The following is an 18,190-nucleotide window of genomic DNA, read 5'->3' on the forward strand; positions in this document are numbered from 1 at the left end:
GTTCAGGTTTTCTGGGCAGGTCAAATTGAAAGTTTGGACCGCCACAAATAAATGTACTACCAAATAGAATAGCTACCTGTTCTCCTTCGCTCATGAACACTTTATAATGGGACTGTCTGTGAAGGCTGTTTGCTGTACAGTAGATGGCATTGTAGCCACGCCTCATGTGCTTCTGGACTTCCAGAGAATAAGAGGATATATATATATATATATATATATATATATATATATATATATATATATATATATATATATATATATATATATATATATATATATATATATATATATATATATATATATATATATATATATATATATATATATATATATATATATATATATATATATATATATATATATATATATATATATATATATATATATATATATATATATAACACACACACACACACATATATTTATATATATATATATGCGTGGTTTGCGGACCCAACCACGGAGTCCGTGGATAATCCGCGGGTCGAGCGGATGCATGACGAAAAAAAATAGATTTTAAATAGATTCGGGCGGGTGGCGGTTGAACCAATTCGGAAATATATATACATAGTTAAGTGTTGTTACCCACATACGAAAAACGAGCAGCACTCTTTGAAACAGGCAATTATTCATCAGGCACTGCTGCAGCTGTCACACCAAATGTCTTCCCCCCTACAAATATATATATATATGTATGTGTATATATACTGTATATATGTATGTATATGTATATATAAAACTAATGTAAAGTATCAAAGAAGAGAAGAATAAGTGATTATTACATTTTAACAGAAGTGTAGATAAAACATGTTAAAACAGAAAATAAGCAGATATTAACAGTAAATGAACAAGTGGATTAATAATCCATTTTTACAGTTTGTCCCTCATAATGTGGACAAAATAATAGGTAGATAAATGACACAATATGTTACTGCATACGTCAGCAGACTAATTAGGAGTCTTTGTTTGTTTACTTACTACTAAAAGACAAGTTGTCTAGTATGTTCACTATTTTATTTAAGGACTAAATTACAATAATAAACATATGTTTCATGTACCCTAAGATTTTTTGTTCAAATAGAGACAATCATTAAATTTGTTGTGGTCCCCTTTATTTAGAAAAGTATGTAAATACATGTTGGTAGTGGTATTAAAATATTGGTATGGGAATAGGTGTTTGAACGTGTGCATGGGTTGCAGACGTGGAAGAAGAAGAGGAGATGATCTACTTAGCTGACCCCTCACGCTTCATCACAGATCCTGACTTCTATTACCAGGAGTTCACCCGCAGGGACGACGACCACTTCCAAGTATTTCGAGTTCAGGTGAGGAGCGTCTACACGTAACCATAGCAACCCACAGTTAGAACAGACATGAAGCCTTTCCATCGCTGTGTGCAGGACTACTCCTGGGAGGACCACGGCTTCTCCTTAGTCAACAGACTGTACTCGGACATCGGCCACCTGCTGGATGACAGGTTCAGAAGTGTCACCGCCCTCTCGTCACAGCACAGCCCCGACCTGAAGAGAGCCATCTGGAACTACATCCATTGTGTGCTGGGAATACGGTCAGTCTCCTTCCTCAACACACCGTGACCGTGTAGCACCACAGACAATAGAATGTGTTGGTGTTGTCAGGTATGACGACTACGACTATGGGGAAGTCAACCAGCTGCTGCAGAGGGACTTGAAGCCCTACATCAAGGCACTGGCCTGCTTCCCAGACCCCACCAAGACCCCTGCCTGTCCACTCAGCTGGGCCCCACTTAAACCTTCCGAGAGGGTGAGAACACACTTCCTTCACTTTTTCATTCTCTATTCTCTAATACTAGTACTAGACTGCTAACAATGTAGCTCATCTAGTCTGACTTTAAAACCCTCTAAAAATATCCCAACAATACTCCGTCTACACACCCTGACCTGCATATTAATCAAGTATTAGCAACATTGTTATTCTAAGTACTGACACACAGGAACTAGTCTTAGGAACTAGTCCTAGCAGCTAGTTTTAGGAGCTAGTCTTAGGAACTAGTCCTAGCAGCTAGTTTTAGGAGCTAGTCTTAGGAACTAGTCATAGGAGCTAGTCTTAGGAACTAGTCGTAGCAGCTAGTCTTAGGAGCTAGTCGTAGCAGCTAGTCTTAGGAGCTATTCTTAGGAGCTAGTCGTAGCAGCTAGTCTTAGGAGCTATTCTTAGGAGCTAGTCGTAGCAGCTAGTCTTAAGAACTAGTCTTAGGAGCTAGTCTTAGCAGCTAGTCGTAGCAGCTAGTCTTAGGAGCTAGTCCTAGCAGCTAGTCTTAGCAGCTAGTCGTAGCAGCTATTCTTAGGAGCTAGTCGTAGCAGCTAGTCTTAGGAACTAGTCTTAGCAGCTAGTCGTAACAGCTAGTCTTAGGAACTAGTCGTAGCAGCTAGTCCTAGGAACGAGTCTTAGGAGCTAGTCTTAGGAACTAGTCCTAGGAACACAGCACCTTGGTCACAGAGAAGAAACTAGCTGTTGACCTACTGAGCTGCTGCTGCATCACCTCTGATACTGTATGTACATTTACACCACCTCTGATAGACAATATGTACATTTACACCGCCTCTGATATACAGTATGTACATTTACACCACCTGATATACAGTGTGTACATTTACAACGCCTCTGATATACAGTATGTACATTTACACCACCTGATATACAGTATGTACATTTACACCACCTCTGATATACAGTATGTACCTGTACACCACCTCTGATACAGTTTGTAAATTTACACTACCTCTGATACAGTATGTACATTTACACCACCTCTGATATACAGTATATACACCACCTCTGATACAGTATGTACATTTACACCACCTCTGATGTACAGTATGTACATTTACACTGCCTCTGATGTACAGTGTGTACATTTACACCGCCTCTGATATACAGTATGTACAGTTACACCACCTCTGATATACACAGTATGTACAGTTACACCACCTGATACAGTATGTAAATTTACACCACCTCTGATACAGTATGTACATTTACACCACCTGATACAGTATGTAAATTTACATCACCTCTGATACAGTATGTACATTTACACCACCTCTGATACAGTATGTACATTTACACCACCTGATACAGTATGTAAATTTACATCACCTCTGATACAGCATGTACATTTACACCACCTCAAACGCCATGGGTGGATCTACACCTGACATCCACAGTAATGATACCAAGTACAGGAGCGTATCTAGTCGATACTACTATGATTACATCGATATTTTTTATCGTCACAAAATCTTTTTTCCTTTAAAAAAAAAATCATATTATGTTTATAAAGTCAGTAAATACGTCCCTGGACACATGAGGACTTTGAATATGACCAATGTATGATCCTGTAACTACTTGGTATCGGATCCATACCTAAATGTGTGGTATCATCCAAAACTAATGTAAAGTAGTATCAAAGAAGAGAAGAATAAGTGATTATTACATTTTAACAGAAGTGTAGATAGAACATGTTAAAACAGAAAATAAGCAGATATTAACAGTAAATGAACAAGTAGATTAATATTTCATTTTTACAGTTTGTCCTTAATAATGTGTACAAAATAATAGGTAGATAAATGACACAATATGTTACTGCATACATCAGCAGACTAATCAGGAGTCTTTGTTTGTTTACTTACTACTAAAAGACAAGTTGTCTAGTATGTTCACTATTTTATTTAAGGACTAAATTACAATAATAAACATATGTTTCATGTACCCTAACATTTTTTGTTCAAATAAAGACAATAATGACATTTTTTGTGGTCCCCTTTGATTAGAAAAGTATCGAAATACATTTTGCTAGCGGTATTAAAATATTGGTATCAGGACAACACTAGTCAGTACGATACATTTTCACATTGTAAACAAAGCATTTGTCCCACAATGCATTGCAAAACCGCCACCTTTCGAGCCCTTACACACAATAATGAGTATTATATTTCTCTCCATAAATGCCCTCTTATATTTTTACCAGCTGAGATGAGCGTTGTGTCTGCACAGATCCACATCAACCTGCTGGTCATGGAGGCACGCCTGCAGGCAGAGCTGCTGTACGCTCTGAGAGCCATCACCCAGTACATGATCGCCTGACACCACCCAGTCCCAGTACATGATCGCCTGACACCACCCAGTACACGATCGCCTGACGTCACCCAGTACATGATCGCCTGACACCACCCAGTCCCAGTACATGATCGCCTGACACCACCCAGTACACGATCGCCTGACGTCACCCAGTACATGATCGCCTGACACCACCCAGTCCCAGTACATGATCGCCTGACACCACCCAGTACATGATCGCCTGACGTCACCCGGTACACGATCGCCTGACACCACCCAGTACATGATCGCCTGACACCACCCAGTACACGATCGCCTGACACCACCCAGTACATGATCGCCTGACACCACCCAGTACACGATCGCCTGACACCACCCAGTACACGATCGCCTGACGTCACCCGGTACACGATCGCCTGACGTCACCCAGTACATGATCGCCTGACACCACCCATTCCGAGTACATAATCGCCTGACACCACCCAGTACACGATGGCCTGACGTCACCCAGTACATGACATCACCCAGTACATGATCGCCTGACACCACCCAGTACATGACATCACCCAGTACATGATCGCCTGACACCACCCAGTACATGACATCACCCAGTACATGATCGCCTGACACCACCCAGTACATGATCGCCTGACATCACCCAGTACATGACGTCACCCAGTACATGATCGCCTGACATCACCCAGTACATGACATCACCCAGTACATGACATCACCCAGTACATGATCGCCTGACGTCACCCAGTACATGACGTCACCCAGTACATGATCGCCTGACACCACCCAGTACATGACATCACCCAGTACATGATGGCCTGACACCACCCAGTACATGACACCACCCAGTACATGATCGCCTGACGTCACCCAGTACATGACATCACCCAGTACATGATCGCCTGACGTCACCCAGTACATGACATCACCCAGTACATGATCGCCTGACGTCACCCAGTACATGACATCACCCAGTACATGATCGCCTGACATCACCCAGTACATGACGTCACCCAGTACATGATCGCCTGACATCACCCAGTACATGACGTCACCCAGTACATGACGTCACCCAGTACATGATCGCCTGACATCACCCAGTACATGATCGCCTGACGTCACCCAGTACATGACGTCACTCAGTACAAGACATCACCCAGTACATGATGGCCTGACCACTCTGCTCATGTCTGCCCCTAGTGGCCATTGCTGCACACCACATCCTGCTGACTTTCTTCTAAGAGTACTTTTCTTTTTTTAAGTAACATTTCTCATGTTTGTCCTTGGTGATATTCATACCTGAGCGTGCCACACACACACACACACACACACACACACACACACACACACACACACACACACACACACGACGGACACGTGCAATGAACTCTTGTTGGTACGAGCTTGCATGAACTTCTTGGACGCCATGAATGTTCTCCAGAGGACGATCCTCGTCAGTGTTGTCGTACTTTGAAGGACCCTTTTGGATCTCCTGGTTTAAGAAAAAAAAAAAAAAAAAATCACCTTAATTTCTTTTAAATAAGCACTTTTTAAAAAATGTTGTCTATATTTATATGATGCAAGGAAGTTTGTTAGTAGACTTTTCTGTGTGTGCGTGTCGCCTTTTTTTATTTTATTTTTTAGGACGTGGTCTTCAACTCTGAATGTCCCGACTGAAAAGCGAGAAAAGAATGTATCAAGGCGGGGGCGTCCAAACCTTTTATTTTATTTTAGAGAAAGCGAAAGGATGCACTTAGATACTCTGTGTGCGTGCAAGAATCCAAAGTAGGTCAAAATATGCTAATTAAGCTACCGGAACAAAACATCGTAGCTTTCTTTTCACTCATGTGCTATCTAATAATATATGTATTAATGCGGTCATCACTTTCACTTCGGACAATGCAGCTGAGCCATGGACAAGATGATTGTCTTCTTCGTTGTCATGACGACTGATCAAATCGGACTTCCGGAAGTGCTCTCAAATTGGCGAGTTGACACAGATCGCTTGTATCAAAGTTGTTAAAAAAACAAAACTCTGTGCAAACTTTATTGTTATTTTTACCTTTTGTTATTATCAAATGGACTCTTTTTGTACTCTTATTAACGAAGACGTGCGGGGGAGGGGACGACGTTGAAGCGGAAGTGCATATCTACAAAATAAAAGCCTTCAGAATAAAACTGGAGTGCTGCTGATGGCTTTTCTCGGGGGTTAGTTTGCGTGGGAGCCTTTTGACACGGGTGGATGTTGCAGCAAGTCAACATTCGCTGGCTGAAGAAGAAACACACGAGTGGACACATTTTAAAATCATCCTACACGAGAACACGTGGAAAGACAAAAAAAAGTAAAAATGTTTTGGGAAAATGTCATGTTTTGTATAAAGATGCTTTATGACAATAACCCTTGTGTGGTGTTTTTCTTTGTTTGCTGAAGAGTTTTTTGTACCTCCACTTGGCAAATAGAAGACAGGAAATGGAAATGTTTACATGTGGGACACTTGACTGCACTCTTTTTAAAATCACTTTTTTTACTTTTAGCGACTTCTTTTTGTCACAAAATGTTGTTCAACTATTAATCCTCGCAATTGACTCTACATTTTGTTTTAATACTTTTATTGCTAAAAGTAAACTTATCCACATTTGTAAACTTAAAAAAATAAATTAAATACTTTTTTGTAAAATATTTTATTTGTAATATGTATCTGACATTATTTTACATGAATATAATTTTAACATTCTGTATTTAAAATAAACATACCCAGTATTATCTACTGTAAAATATTTGTGCTTTTATTTATGTTGATCTACATTTAAAAATATATAATTTTATATTCGTTGTTTCTACTAATCTACATTTAAATATACATATTGTATACTAGCGAGTATTAAATTGATCCACAGAAATGTTTTACTTTAATATATTTGTAATGTTTCACATTTAAAAAATGAAATTAATATGTTCAGGATTATATGCTATTAAATATAGTTTTATTTTTAATGATGTATTTAAAAAATATATATATATATGTATATATATTTTTTATTTTCAATAACAATCCACATTTGAATATACAAGATTATGGTTTTAAATTATGTCAAAGATTAGTAAAAATGTATTACATTACATATTACCAGTTGCTCATTACATATACAAATGGTTTTTTTAATGTTGATAAATGTTTGAAAAAAGATATAATACAAATAGTTTTATACTGAATTAAATACCTTTTTTTGGTGTATTTTTCAAGCGTTGACTTACACTGAAAAAAATAAAACATGATTAAAAACTAATTATTATACAGTATGTGTTGTAAATATTTATTTTTTGGTTTTTCAAATTACAATCTACACTTTAAAAATCTTTATATTTCAGTGGGGCTCACTATTAAACACAAAACAATTAAATATCAATTATTTTATATCAACTGAAATAATAAATGGAAAGATATTTAAGATGGGAAAAAATTATCCGTATTTTAGAAACATTTTAATATTTATTAGGGTTTTTTTCCAATGTTGATCTACATTGAACAAAATTACCAATTATAATAAAAAAGTAAGGTAAAGTAGGACAGATGCTGCCATTAAGCAACAGCGCCCCCCAGTGGCAAACTGAATGTACACAAGTGTTTAAAGGCCTACTGAAATTATTTTTTTTTATTTAAACGGGGATAGCAGATCCATTCTGTGTGTCATACTTGATAATTTTGCGATATTGCCATATTTTTGCTGAAAGGATTTAGTAGAGAACATCGACGATAAAGTTCGCAACTTTTGGTCGCTGATAAAAAAAGCCTTGCCTGTACCGGAAGTAGCGTGATGTCGCAGGTTGAAAGGCGCCTCACATTTCCCCATTGTTTATACTAGCAGCGAGAGCGATTCGGACCGAGAAAGCGACGATTACCCTATTAATTTGAGCCAGGATGAAAGATTCGTGGATGAGGAATGTGAGAGTGAAGAACTAGAGTGCAGTGCAGGGCGTATCTTTTTTCGCTCTGACCGTAACTTAGGTACAAGCTGGCTCATTGGATTCCACACTTTCTCCTTTTTCTATTGTGGATCACGGATTTGTATTTTAAACCACCTCGGATACTATATCCTCTTGAAAATGAGAGTCGAGAACGCGAAATGGACATTCACAGTGACTTTTATCTCCACGACAATACATCGGTGAAGCACTTTAGCTACGGAGCTAACGTGATAGCATCGTGCTTAAATGTAGATAGAAACAAAAGAAATAAGCCCCTGACTGGAAGGATAGACAGAAGATCAACAATACTACCAAACTCTGGACCTGTAACCACACGGTAATGCTGTACCGCCGGACGAAGCCTAGCAATGCTGTTGCTAACGACGCCATTGAAGCTAACTTAGCTACAGGACCTCGACAGAGCTATGCTAAAAACATTAGCTATCCACCTACGCCAGCCCTCATCTGCTCATCAACACCCGTGCTCACCTGCGTTCCAGCAATCGACGGCGCGACGAAGGACTTCACCCGATCATCGATGCGGTCGGCGGCTAGCGTCGGATAGCGCGTCTGCTATCCAACTCGAAGTCCTCCTGGTTGTGTTGCTGCAGCAAGCCGCTAATAAACCGATCCCACCTACAGCTTTCTTCTTTGCAGTCTCCATTGTTCATTAAACAAATTGCAAAAGATTCACCAACACAGATGTCCAGAATACTGTGGAATTTTGCGATGAAAACAGAGCTGTTTGTATTTGGGATACAATGTGTCCGAATACTTCCGTTTCAACCATTGACGTCACGCGCAAATGTCATCAAACATAGACGTTTTCAACCGGACGTTTCCCGGGAAATTTAAAATTGCACTTTATAAGTTAACCCGGCCGTATTGGCATGTGTTGCAATGTTAAGATTTCATCATTGATATATAAACTATCAGACTGCGTGGTCGGTAGTAGTGGCTTTCAGTAGGCCTTTAAGTTTGACTACCAAAAGTTTACGCTGCACGCCAAATCTCTTTTTTTTTTGCTCCTCCAGTGACACAGATGGGATTATTTAGCCAGTCCAAACTCTCACCTTTCAACATCAGCACTTCAAGTCCGATTACACTCTGATCTTTCCACATGTGACTTCAGTCTAACTCTAAACGCAATGCGACTCTTACGTCATCTTTGGGCGAACTACGTCATCCGTCTGCGTCAAATTATTAGGAACCCTGATGATGATTGAAGTTAGTTCCACGGGCAATTACTTGACATTAAACAATATATAACTTTACACATTTACTAACATTTATGTATTTATTTCTCTCTTTCGGTGCTTAAAAAATATAGGTAATCTAACGTTAAACATTCACTTATTCATTTTTCTCTCTCTTTCTTTTTCTTTCGGTGCTTAACAATATCCATCCATCCATTCATCCATTTTCTACCGCTTGTCCCTTTCGGGATTACGGGGGGTGCTGGACAATATAGGTAATCTAATGTTAAACATTCACTTATTTCTTTTTCTCTTTCTTTCAGTGCTTAACAATTTGGTAATTAACGTTAAACATTTCCTTATTTCTTTCTTTCGGTGCTTAACAATATAGGTAATCTAATGTTATAAAGGCCTACTGAAAGCCACTACTACCGACCACACAGTCTGATAGTTTATATATCAATGATGAAATCTTAACATTGCAACACATGCCAATACGGCCGGGTTAACTTATAAAGTGCAATTTTAAATTTCCCCGCAAACTTCCGGCTGAAAATGATTCGAAATGATGACGTATGCACGTGACGTCAACAGTGGAAGCGGAAGTATTCGGAGCCCATTGGATCCAATACAAAAAGCTCTGTTTTCATTTCAAAATTCCACAGTATTCTGGACATCTGTGTTGGTGAATCTTTTGTAATTTGTTTAATGAACAATGGAGACTGCAAAGAAGAAAGCTGTAGGTGCGATCGGTGTATTAGCGGCGGACTACAGCAACACAACCAGGAGCACTTTGAGGATAGCAGACGCGCTAGCTGAACGACCTCACCTTGACTTCCTCCGTCTCCGGGCCGACAACCGCATCGGTGATCGGGTGAAGTCCTTCGTCGCACCGTCGATCGCTGGAACGCAGGTGAGCACGGGTCGTGATGAGCAGATGAGAGCTGGCGTAGGTGCAGAGCTAATGTGTTTAGCACAGCTCTGTCGAAGTCCCGTAGCTGAGTTAGCTTCAATGGCGTCGTTAGCAACAGCATTGTTTAGCTAACTGTGTATTTACATGTCCAGAGTTTGGTAGTATTGTTGATCTTCTGTCTATCCTTCCAGTCAGAGACTTACTTGTTTTGTTTCTATATGCAGTAAAGCCCGATGCTATCACGTTAGCTCAGTAGCTAAAGAGCTTCGCCGATGTATTGTCGTGGAGATAAAAGTCACTGTGAATGTCCATTTCACGTTCTCGACTCTCATTTTCAAGAGGATATAGTATCCGAGGTGGTTTAAAATAAAAATCCGTGATCCACAATAGAAAAAGGAGAGTGTGTGGAATCCAATGAGCCAGCTTGTACCTAAGTTACGGTCAGAGCGAAAAAAGATACGTTCTGCACTGCACTCTAGTCCTTCACTCTAACGTTCCTCATCCACGAATCTTTCATCCTCGCTCAAATTAATGGGGTAATCGTCGCTTTCTCGGTCCGAATCTCTCTCGCTGCTGGTGTAAAAAAATGGGAAAATATGAGCAGTCCTCCGGTGACGTCACGCTACTTCCGGTAGAGGCAAGGCTTTTTTTTATCAGAGACCAAAAGTTGCAAACTTTATCGTCGTCGTTCTATACTAAATCCTTTCAGCAAAAATATGGCAATATCACGAAAAGATCAAGTATGACACATAGAATGGATCTGCTATCCCCGTTTGAATAAATAAAAATTCATTTCAGTAGGCCTTAACAATATAGGTAATCTAATGTTAAATATTCACTTCTTTCTTTCTTTTTCTCTTTCTTTCAGTGCTTAACAATATAGGTAATCTAATCTTAAACATTCTTAACTCTTTCTTCCTTTCTCTCTTTCTTTCTTTCGGTGCTTAAACAATATAGGTAATCTAACCTTAAACATTCTTAACTCTTTCTTTCTTTCGGTGCTTAAACAATATAGGTAATCTAACCTTAAACATTCCCTTATTTGTTTCTTTCTTTCTGTGCTTAAACAATATAGGTAATCTAATGTTAAACATTCCCTTATTTCTTTCTTTCTCTCTTTCTTTTGGTGCTTAACAATATAGGTAATCTAACCTTAAACATTCTTAACTCTTTCTTTCTTTCTCCCTTTCTTTCTTTCGGTGCTCAAACAATATAGGTAATCTAACATTAAACATTCCCTTATTTCTTTGTTTTTCTCTTTCTTTCGGTGTTTAACAATATAGGTAATCTAACCTTAAACATTCTTAACTCTTTCTTTCTTTCTCCCTTTCAGTGCTTAAACAATATAGGTAATCTAACATTAAACATTCCCTTATTTCTTTCTTTTTCTCTTTCTTTGGGTGCTTAACAATATAGGTAATCTAACCTTAAACATTCTTAACTCCTTCTTTCTTTCAGTGCTTAAACAATATAGGTAATCTAACGTTAAACATTCACTTATTTATTTTTCTCTCTCTTTCTTTCTTTTGGTGCTTAACAATATCCATCCATTCATTTTCTATCGCTTGTCCCTTTGGGGGTTACGGGGGGTGCTGGACAATATAGCCACCTAAAATCTTGCTTAGGGCGCCAGATTGGTTAGGGCCAGGCCTGGTTGAAGGACCGGAATTGACGCGGTGGCGTACTGGCGTACATGTTACGTACATTGCGTGAATTGTTTACGTAAGCTAACGTAGATCCACGCTGATGTCTCCTTTGCACCAGTGTTGTTCAACCTTTTTTGAGACAAGGCGCATTTTTTTCACTGAAAATATCCAGAGGCACACCACCAGCAGAAATCATTAAAAAATGAAACTCAGTTGACAGTAAAAAGTCGTCGTTGCAATTGTTGGATATGACTTTAAAGCATAACCAAGCATGCATCACTATAGCTCTTGTCTCAAAGTAGTCTACTGTCACATCACGCCCTGACTTATTTGGACTTTGTTGCGGTTTTCCCATGTGTATAGTTATGCCTATTTTAGTGGCTTTTCCTGTTTTGTTGGTATTTTCCTGTAACAGTTTCATGTCTTCCTTTGAGCGATATTCCCTGCATCTACTTTGTTTTAGCAATCAAGAAGTCAAAAAGTTGTATCCTTCTTTGTGGGGACATTGTTGATTGTCATGTCATGTTCGGATGTACTTTGCGGACGCCATCTTTGCTCCACAGTAAGTCTTTGCTGTCGTCCAGCATTCTGTTTTTGTATACTTTGTAGCCAGTTCAGTTTTAGTTTCGTTCTGCATAGTCTTCCCTAAGCTTCAATGCCTTTTCTTAGGGACACTCACCTTTTGTTTATTTTTGGTTTAAGCATTACCGTATTTTTCGGACTATAAATCGCAGTTTTTTTTCATAGTTTGGCCGGGGGGTGCGACTTATACTCAGGAGCGACTTATGTGTGAAATTATTAACACATTACCGTAAAATATCAAATAATATTATTTAGCTCATTTACGTAAGAGACTAGACGTATAAGATTTCATGGGATTTAGCGATTAGGAGTGACAGGTTGTTTGGTAAACGTATAGCATGTTCTATATGTTAGTTATTTGAATGACTCTTACCATAATATGTTACGTTAACATACCAGGCACGTTCTCAGTTGGTTATTTATGCCTCATATAACGTACACTTATTCAGCCTGTTGTTCACTATTCTTTATTTATTTTAAATTGCCTTTCAAATGTCTATTCTTGGTGTTGGCTTTTATTAAATACATTTCCCCCAAAAATGCGACTTATACTCCAGCACGACTTATATATGTTTTTTTCCTTCTTTATTATGCATTTTCGGCCGGTGCGACTTATACTCCGGAGCGACTTATACTCCGAAAAATACGGTACATACCTTTTTACCTGCACGCTGCCTCCCGCTGTCGTCTTTGTGGTTGTTTGAGGTTACCCGTAGGAAGAACCATGCCGAGCTGCATGAAGAACTTGGCTTTAATTAATACTTCAGGAGGACAGCAATTGTACATACGCACTGCATGAGAGAGTGGGAACAACTGATTTCCTATTGGGCACACCCTGGTGGTGTGTTTGAAAACTACAACAACAAAACAGTCATTTTACCAAATGATCTACAGCCTTCATATTGTGATCACGACAAAACATGTTCCCGACATCTACAAAGCAATTAGCTACCTGCTGCCACCTATTGATATGGAAGAGTATTACACGGTTACTCTGCCGAGCTCTAGACCAGTGTTTTTCAACCACTGTGCCAGAGATGATGTCATTTCACTTAATTGGGTTAAAAATATTTTTTGCACACCGGTATAAATAATCCGCAAATGATGTGTTGTTGTTGAGTGTCGGTGCTGTCTAGAGTAGGTGGCAGCAGGTAGCAAATTGCTTTGTCGTGATCACAATATGCAGACGACAGCGGGAGGCAGTGTGCAGGTAAAAACGTGTCTAATGCTTAAACCAAAAATAAACAAAAGGCGGGTACCGCTAAGAAAAGGCATTGAAGCTTAGGGAAGGCTATGCAGAACGAAACTAAAACTGAACTGGCTACAAAGGAAACAAAAACAGAATGCTGGACGACAGCAAAGACTTACTGTGGAGCAAAGACGGCGTCCACAATGTACATCCGAACATGACATGACAATCAACAATGTCCCCACAAAGAAGGATAAAGACAACTAAAATAGTCTTGATTGCTAAAACAAAGTAGATGCGGGAAATATCGCTCAAAGGAAGACATGAAACTGCTACAGGAAAATACCAAATAAAAAGAAAAAGCCACTGAAATAGGAGCGCAAGACAAGAAGTAAAACACTACACACAGGAAAACAGCAAAAAAGTCCAAATAAGTCAGGGTGTGATGTGACAGGTGGTGACAGTACACCTACTTTGAGACAAGAGCTATAGTGATGCATGCTTGGTTATGCTTTAGTCATATCCAACAATTGCGACGACGACTTTTTACTGTCAACTGACTTTCATTTTTGAATGATTTCTGCTGGTGGTGTGCCTCCGGATATTTTCTATGAAAAAAATGTGCCTCGGCTCAAAAAAGTTCTTCCTTGGAGCGCTATTCCCCGCACCTGCTTTGTTTTAGCAATCAAAACTATTTCAGTTGTTGCTATCCTTCTTTGTGGGGACATTGTTGATTGTCATGTCATGTTCGGATGTACTTTGTGGACGCCGTCTGCTGCCCCACACGCTGTAAGTCTTTGCTGTCGTCCAGCATTCTGTTTTTCTTCACTTTGTAGCCAGTTCAGTTGTAGTTTTGTTCACTCACCTTTTGTTTATTTTTGGTTTAAGCATAAGATACCTTATTACCTGCACGCTGCCTCCCGCTGTCGTCTTCATTTTGTGATCACCACAAACCATGTTCCCAACATCCACAAAGCAATTAGCTCCCTGCGGATATAGAAGAGTATTACATGGTTACTCTGCCGAGCTCTAGACAGCACAGACACTCAACAACAACACATTATTTGTGGATTATAATTACTGGTTTGCAAAAAATGTGTTTAACCCAATTAGGTGAAATGACATCATCTCCCACGGCACACCAGACAATATCTGACGGTAGTGTGCCGCGGCACAGTGGTTGAAAAACACTGCCACAGCCATAAATAGATTAGAGCCCTACCAAATATATTTAACGATATGCACCCATTCATACATTATATTACTTTATTTTCACGTTGAAACACTCATTTTTAAGGTGTGTATAATGGCACCATTAATAAGTAACTGGCGCATATCGTTCTTATTTTCTTAGCAATGTCAAATTAATCCCAGAAATCCTACCGTAATATGTTGAAAGTTGTTGTGTGGCCAACTTGTCACTTATTAGTTAGTGTACTTTAATCTTAATAATACACAAAGAAAGCGTATTGTCTTTTATTCCCGCTCTTACCTTTTCCACTTCCGGGTGTCCGCCACACAACACATGTCCTCATATCCTGTGTCCCCCGCCCTTAAGTTCCCCTCACAATGGTTCCGGTATTGTCCTGTGCATAGACGTCTTATTAGTAGACGCAGCATTGGCTGCTGTGACGCGAGAAATTGAGGCCGCCATCTTGAAGTGGTGACGAGGAGCCGGCGAGCAGCCTAAACTGACAGTTGACAGGTATAACATTTTTATACTAAATAAAACAAAGATGCTAAACTGACAGTTGACAGGTAGAAAACAAAGATGCTAAACTGATTAGTTGACAGGTAGAAAACAAAGATGCTAAACTGATTAGTTGACAGGTAGAAAACAAAGACGCTAAACTGACAGTTGACAGGTAGAAAACTAAGATGCTTAACTGACAGTTGACATGTAGAAAACAAAGATGCTAAACTGACAGTTGACAGGTAGAAAACAAAGATGCTAAACTGACAGTTGACAGGTAGAAAACAAAGATGCTAAACTGACAGTTGACAGGTAGAAAACAAAGATGCTAAACTGACAGTTGACAGGTAGAAAACAAAGATGCTGAACTGACAGTTGACAGGTAGAAAACAAAGACGCTAAACTGACTGTTGACAGGTTGAAAACAAAGATGCTAAACTGACAGTTGACAGGTAGAAAACAAAGATGCTAAACTGACTGTTGACAGGTTGAAAACAAAGATGCTAAACTGACAATTGACAGGTAGAAAACAAAGATGCTAAACTGACAGTTGACAGGTAGAAAACAAAGATAGTAACTGACAGTTGACATGTAGAAAACAAAGATGCTAAACTGACAGTTGACAGGTAGAAAACAAAGATGCTAAACTGACAGTTGACAGGTAGAAAACAAAGATGCTAAACTGACAGTTGACAGGTAGAAAACAAAGATGCTAAACTGACAGTTGACAGGTAGAAAACAAAGATGCTAAACTGACAGTTGACAGGTAGAAAACAAAGACGCTAAACTGACAGTTGACAGGTAGAAAACAAAGACGCTAAACTGACTGTTGACAGGTACAAAACAAAGACGCTAAACTGACAGTTGACAGGTACAAAACAAAGATGCTAAACTGACAGTTGACAGGTACAAAACAAAGACGCTAAACTGACAGTTGACAGGTACAAAACAAAGATGCTAAACTGACAGTTGACAGGTAGAAAACAAAGATGCTAAACTGACAGTTGACAGGTAGAAAAGAAAGATGCTAAACTGACAGTTGACTGGTAGAAAACAAAGATGCTAAACTGACAGTTTACAGGTAGAAAATAAAGATGCTAAACTGACAGTTGACAGGTAGAAAAGAAAGATGCTAAACTGACAGTTGACAGGTAGAAAACAAAGATGCCAAACTGACAGTTGACAGGTAGAAAACAAAGATGCTAAACTGACAGTTGACAGGTAGAAAACAAAGATGCTAAACTGACAGTTGACAGGTAGAAAACAAAGATGCTAAACTGACAGTTGACAGGTAGAAAACAAAGATGCTAAACTGACAGTTGACAGGTAGAAAACAAAGATGCTAAACTGACAGTTGACAGGTAGAAAACAAAGACGCTAAACTGACAGTTGACAGGTAGAAAACAAAGACGCTAAACTGACTGTTGACAGGTACAAAACAAAGACGCTAAACTGACAGTTGACAGGTACAAAACAAAGATGCTAAACTGACAGTTGACAGGTACAAAACAAAGACGCTAAACTGACAGTTGACAGGTACAAAACAAAGATGCTAAACTGACAGTTGACAGGTAGAAAACAAAGATGCTAAACTGACAGTTGACAGGTAGAAAAGAAAGATGCTAAACTGACAGTTGACTGGTAGAAAACAAAGATGCTAAACTGACAGTTTACAGGTAGAAAATAAAGATGCTAAACTGACAGTTGACAGGTAGAAAAGAAAGATGCTAAACTGACAGTTGACAGGTAGAAAACAAAGATGCCAAACTGACAGTTGACAGGTAGAAAACAAAGATGCTAAACTGACAGTTGACCGGTAGAAAACAAAGATGCTAAACTGACAGTTGACAGGTAGAAAACAAAGATGGTGTTCAGCTCAAATGAGCGGATTGTTGAAAATAGGAATCGGGGGATTACTATTACTATTACTATTACTATAACCTATGGTGGCATCATGCCTTCAGTGTGCATATTGTATATAGTTCGCTGCAAACCAATGAAATGTTCTATTTTGTCTTCATTATTTTGTCAGAATGCAGCAGAATGCTTCATTTGTATGTGAAAGTCACAAAGAAATCTTCTGGGGGAGGATGACCCCCCTACAGGAGTTTGGTTTACAAACTTTCAGCCCCACCTAAAACTAAATTCACCAGCCACCACTGATTATGATGCATTCTCATTTTAGGCAAAGTATAGGACAATACTTTCTTAACAGTATAATTGTAACCAGGAATAAGTCTTCAAGTAACAATATTCAAATACTAACATTGTTGGGTAAAAAATAATTTGGTTTTATTCTGAATCCAGTGAAACAGATTGGTGGTTTTAGCTGATATAAAGACTTTCAGGTATTTTTATATGTTTATGTTGAAGTATTTGGCAGACGCTTTTATCCAAAGCGACATACATAAAAAATACATATAAAACAATTAGTGTAAACATGATAATTTAAGGGAAGAATATAATACAAAATATCAATACAAAGTGTCAAGACAGAATAAACTCTCTGCTGCTGCAGCAACAGAGATACAGTCTATAAGATATATAGATATCTAATGTATTCATACATTGTTTATGTAGGATATACGCATGTATATATAACCTAATCATATTATATATATCTGATAGTATATATCTGTATCATGAATCAATTTAAGTGGACCCCGACTTAAAAAAGTTGAAAAACTTATTCGGGTGTTACCATTTAGTGGTCAATTCTACGGAATATGTACTTCACTGTGCAACCTACTAATAAAAGTCTCAATCAATAAAAATTTTTTTCTTCAACTTAAAAATAGCCGACCGTTTTTTTCCCTTTCTCTGGGATTATATTCCTAGTTTTGATCTGGTCACTTATAGCATATAAGAATATTCTATTACTGTTAAGCAAACTA

At 38.7% G+C, this 18,190-nt stretch overlaps 1 protein-coding gene across 2 annotated transcripts in view; it reads left to right on the plus strand.

The window, feature by feature from the left end:
- sesn4 (sestrin 4) overlaps nucleotides 1–5,487 on the plus strand; it is a 56,848-nt gene extending 51,361 nt beyond the window's left edge. Inside the window, exons 6-9 of one of the 2 annotated variants that reach the window (XM_062044260.1) lie at nucleotides 1,201–1,325; nucleotides 1,401–1,567; nucleotides 1,638–1,782; nucleotides 4,033–5,487. In XM_062044260.1, the coding sequence (XP_061900244.1) occupies nucleotides 1,201–1,325; nucleotides 1,401–1,567; nucleotides 1,638–1,782; nucleotides 4,033–4,122 (527 nt within the window). In that variant the 3' untranslated portion in view covers nucleotides 4,123–5,487. The remainder of the gene's footprint in view (nucleotides 1–1,200; nucleotides 1,326–1,400; nucleotides 1,568–1,637; nucleotides 1,783–4,032) is intronic. The other variant, XM_062044261.1, reaches the window with a different exon arrangement.
- Nucleotides 5,488–18,190: the final 12,703 nt, after the last annotated feature.

This window comes from Entelurus aequoreus, linkage group LG04 (genome assembly GCF_033978785.1).
Source record: "Entelurus aequoreus isolate RoL-2023_Sb linkage group LG04, RoL_Eaeq_v1.1, whole genome shotgun sequence".
NCBI classification, from domain to species: Eukaryota; Metazoa; Chordata; class Actinopteri; order Syngnathiformes; family Syngnathidae; genus Entelurus; species Entelurus aequoreus.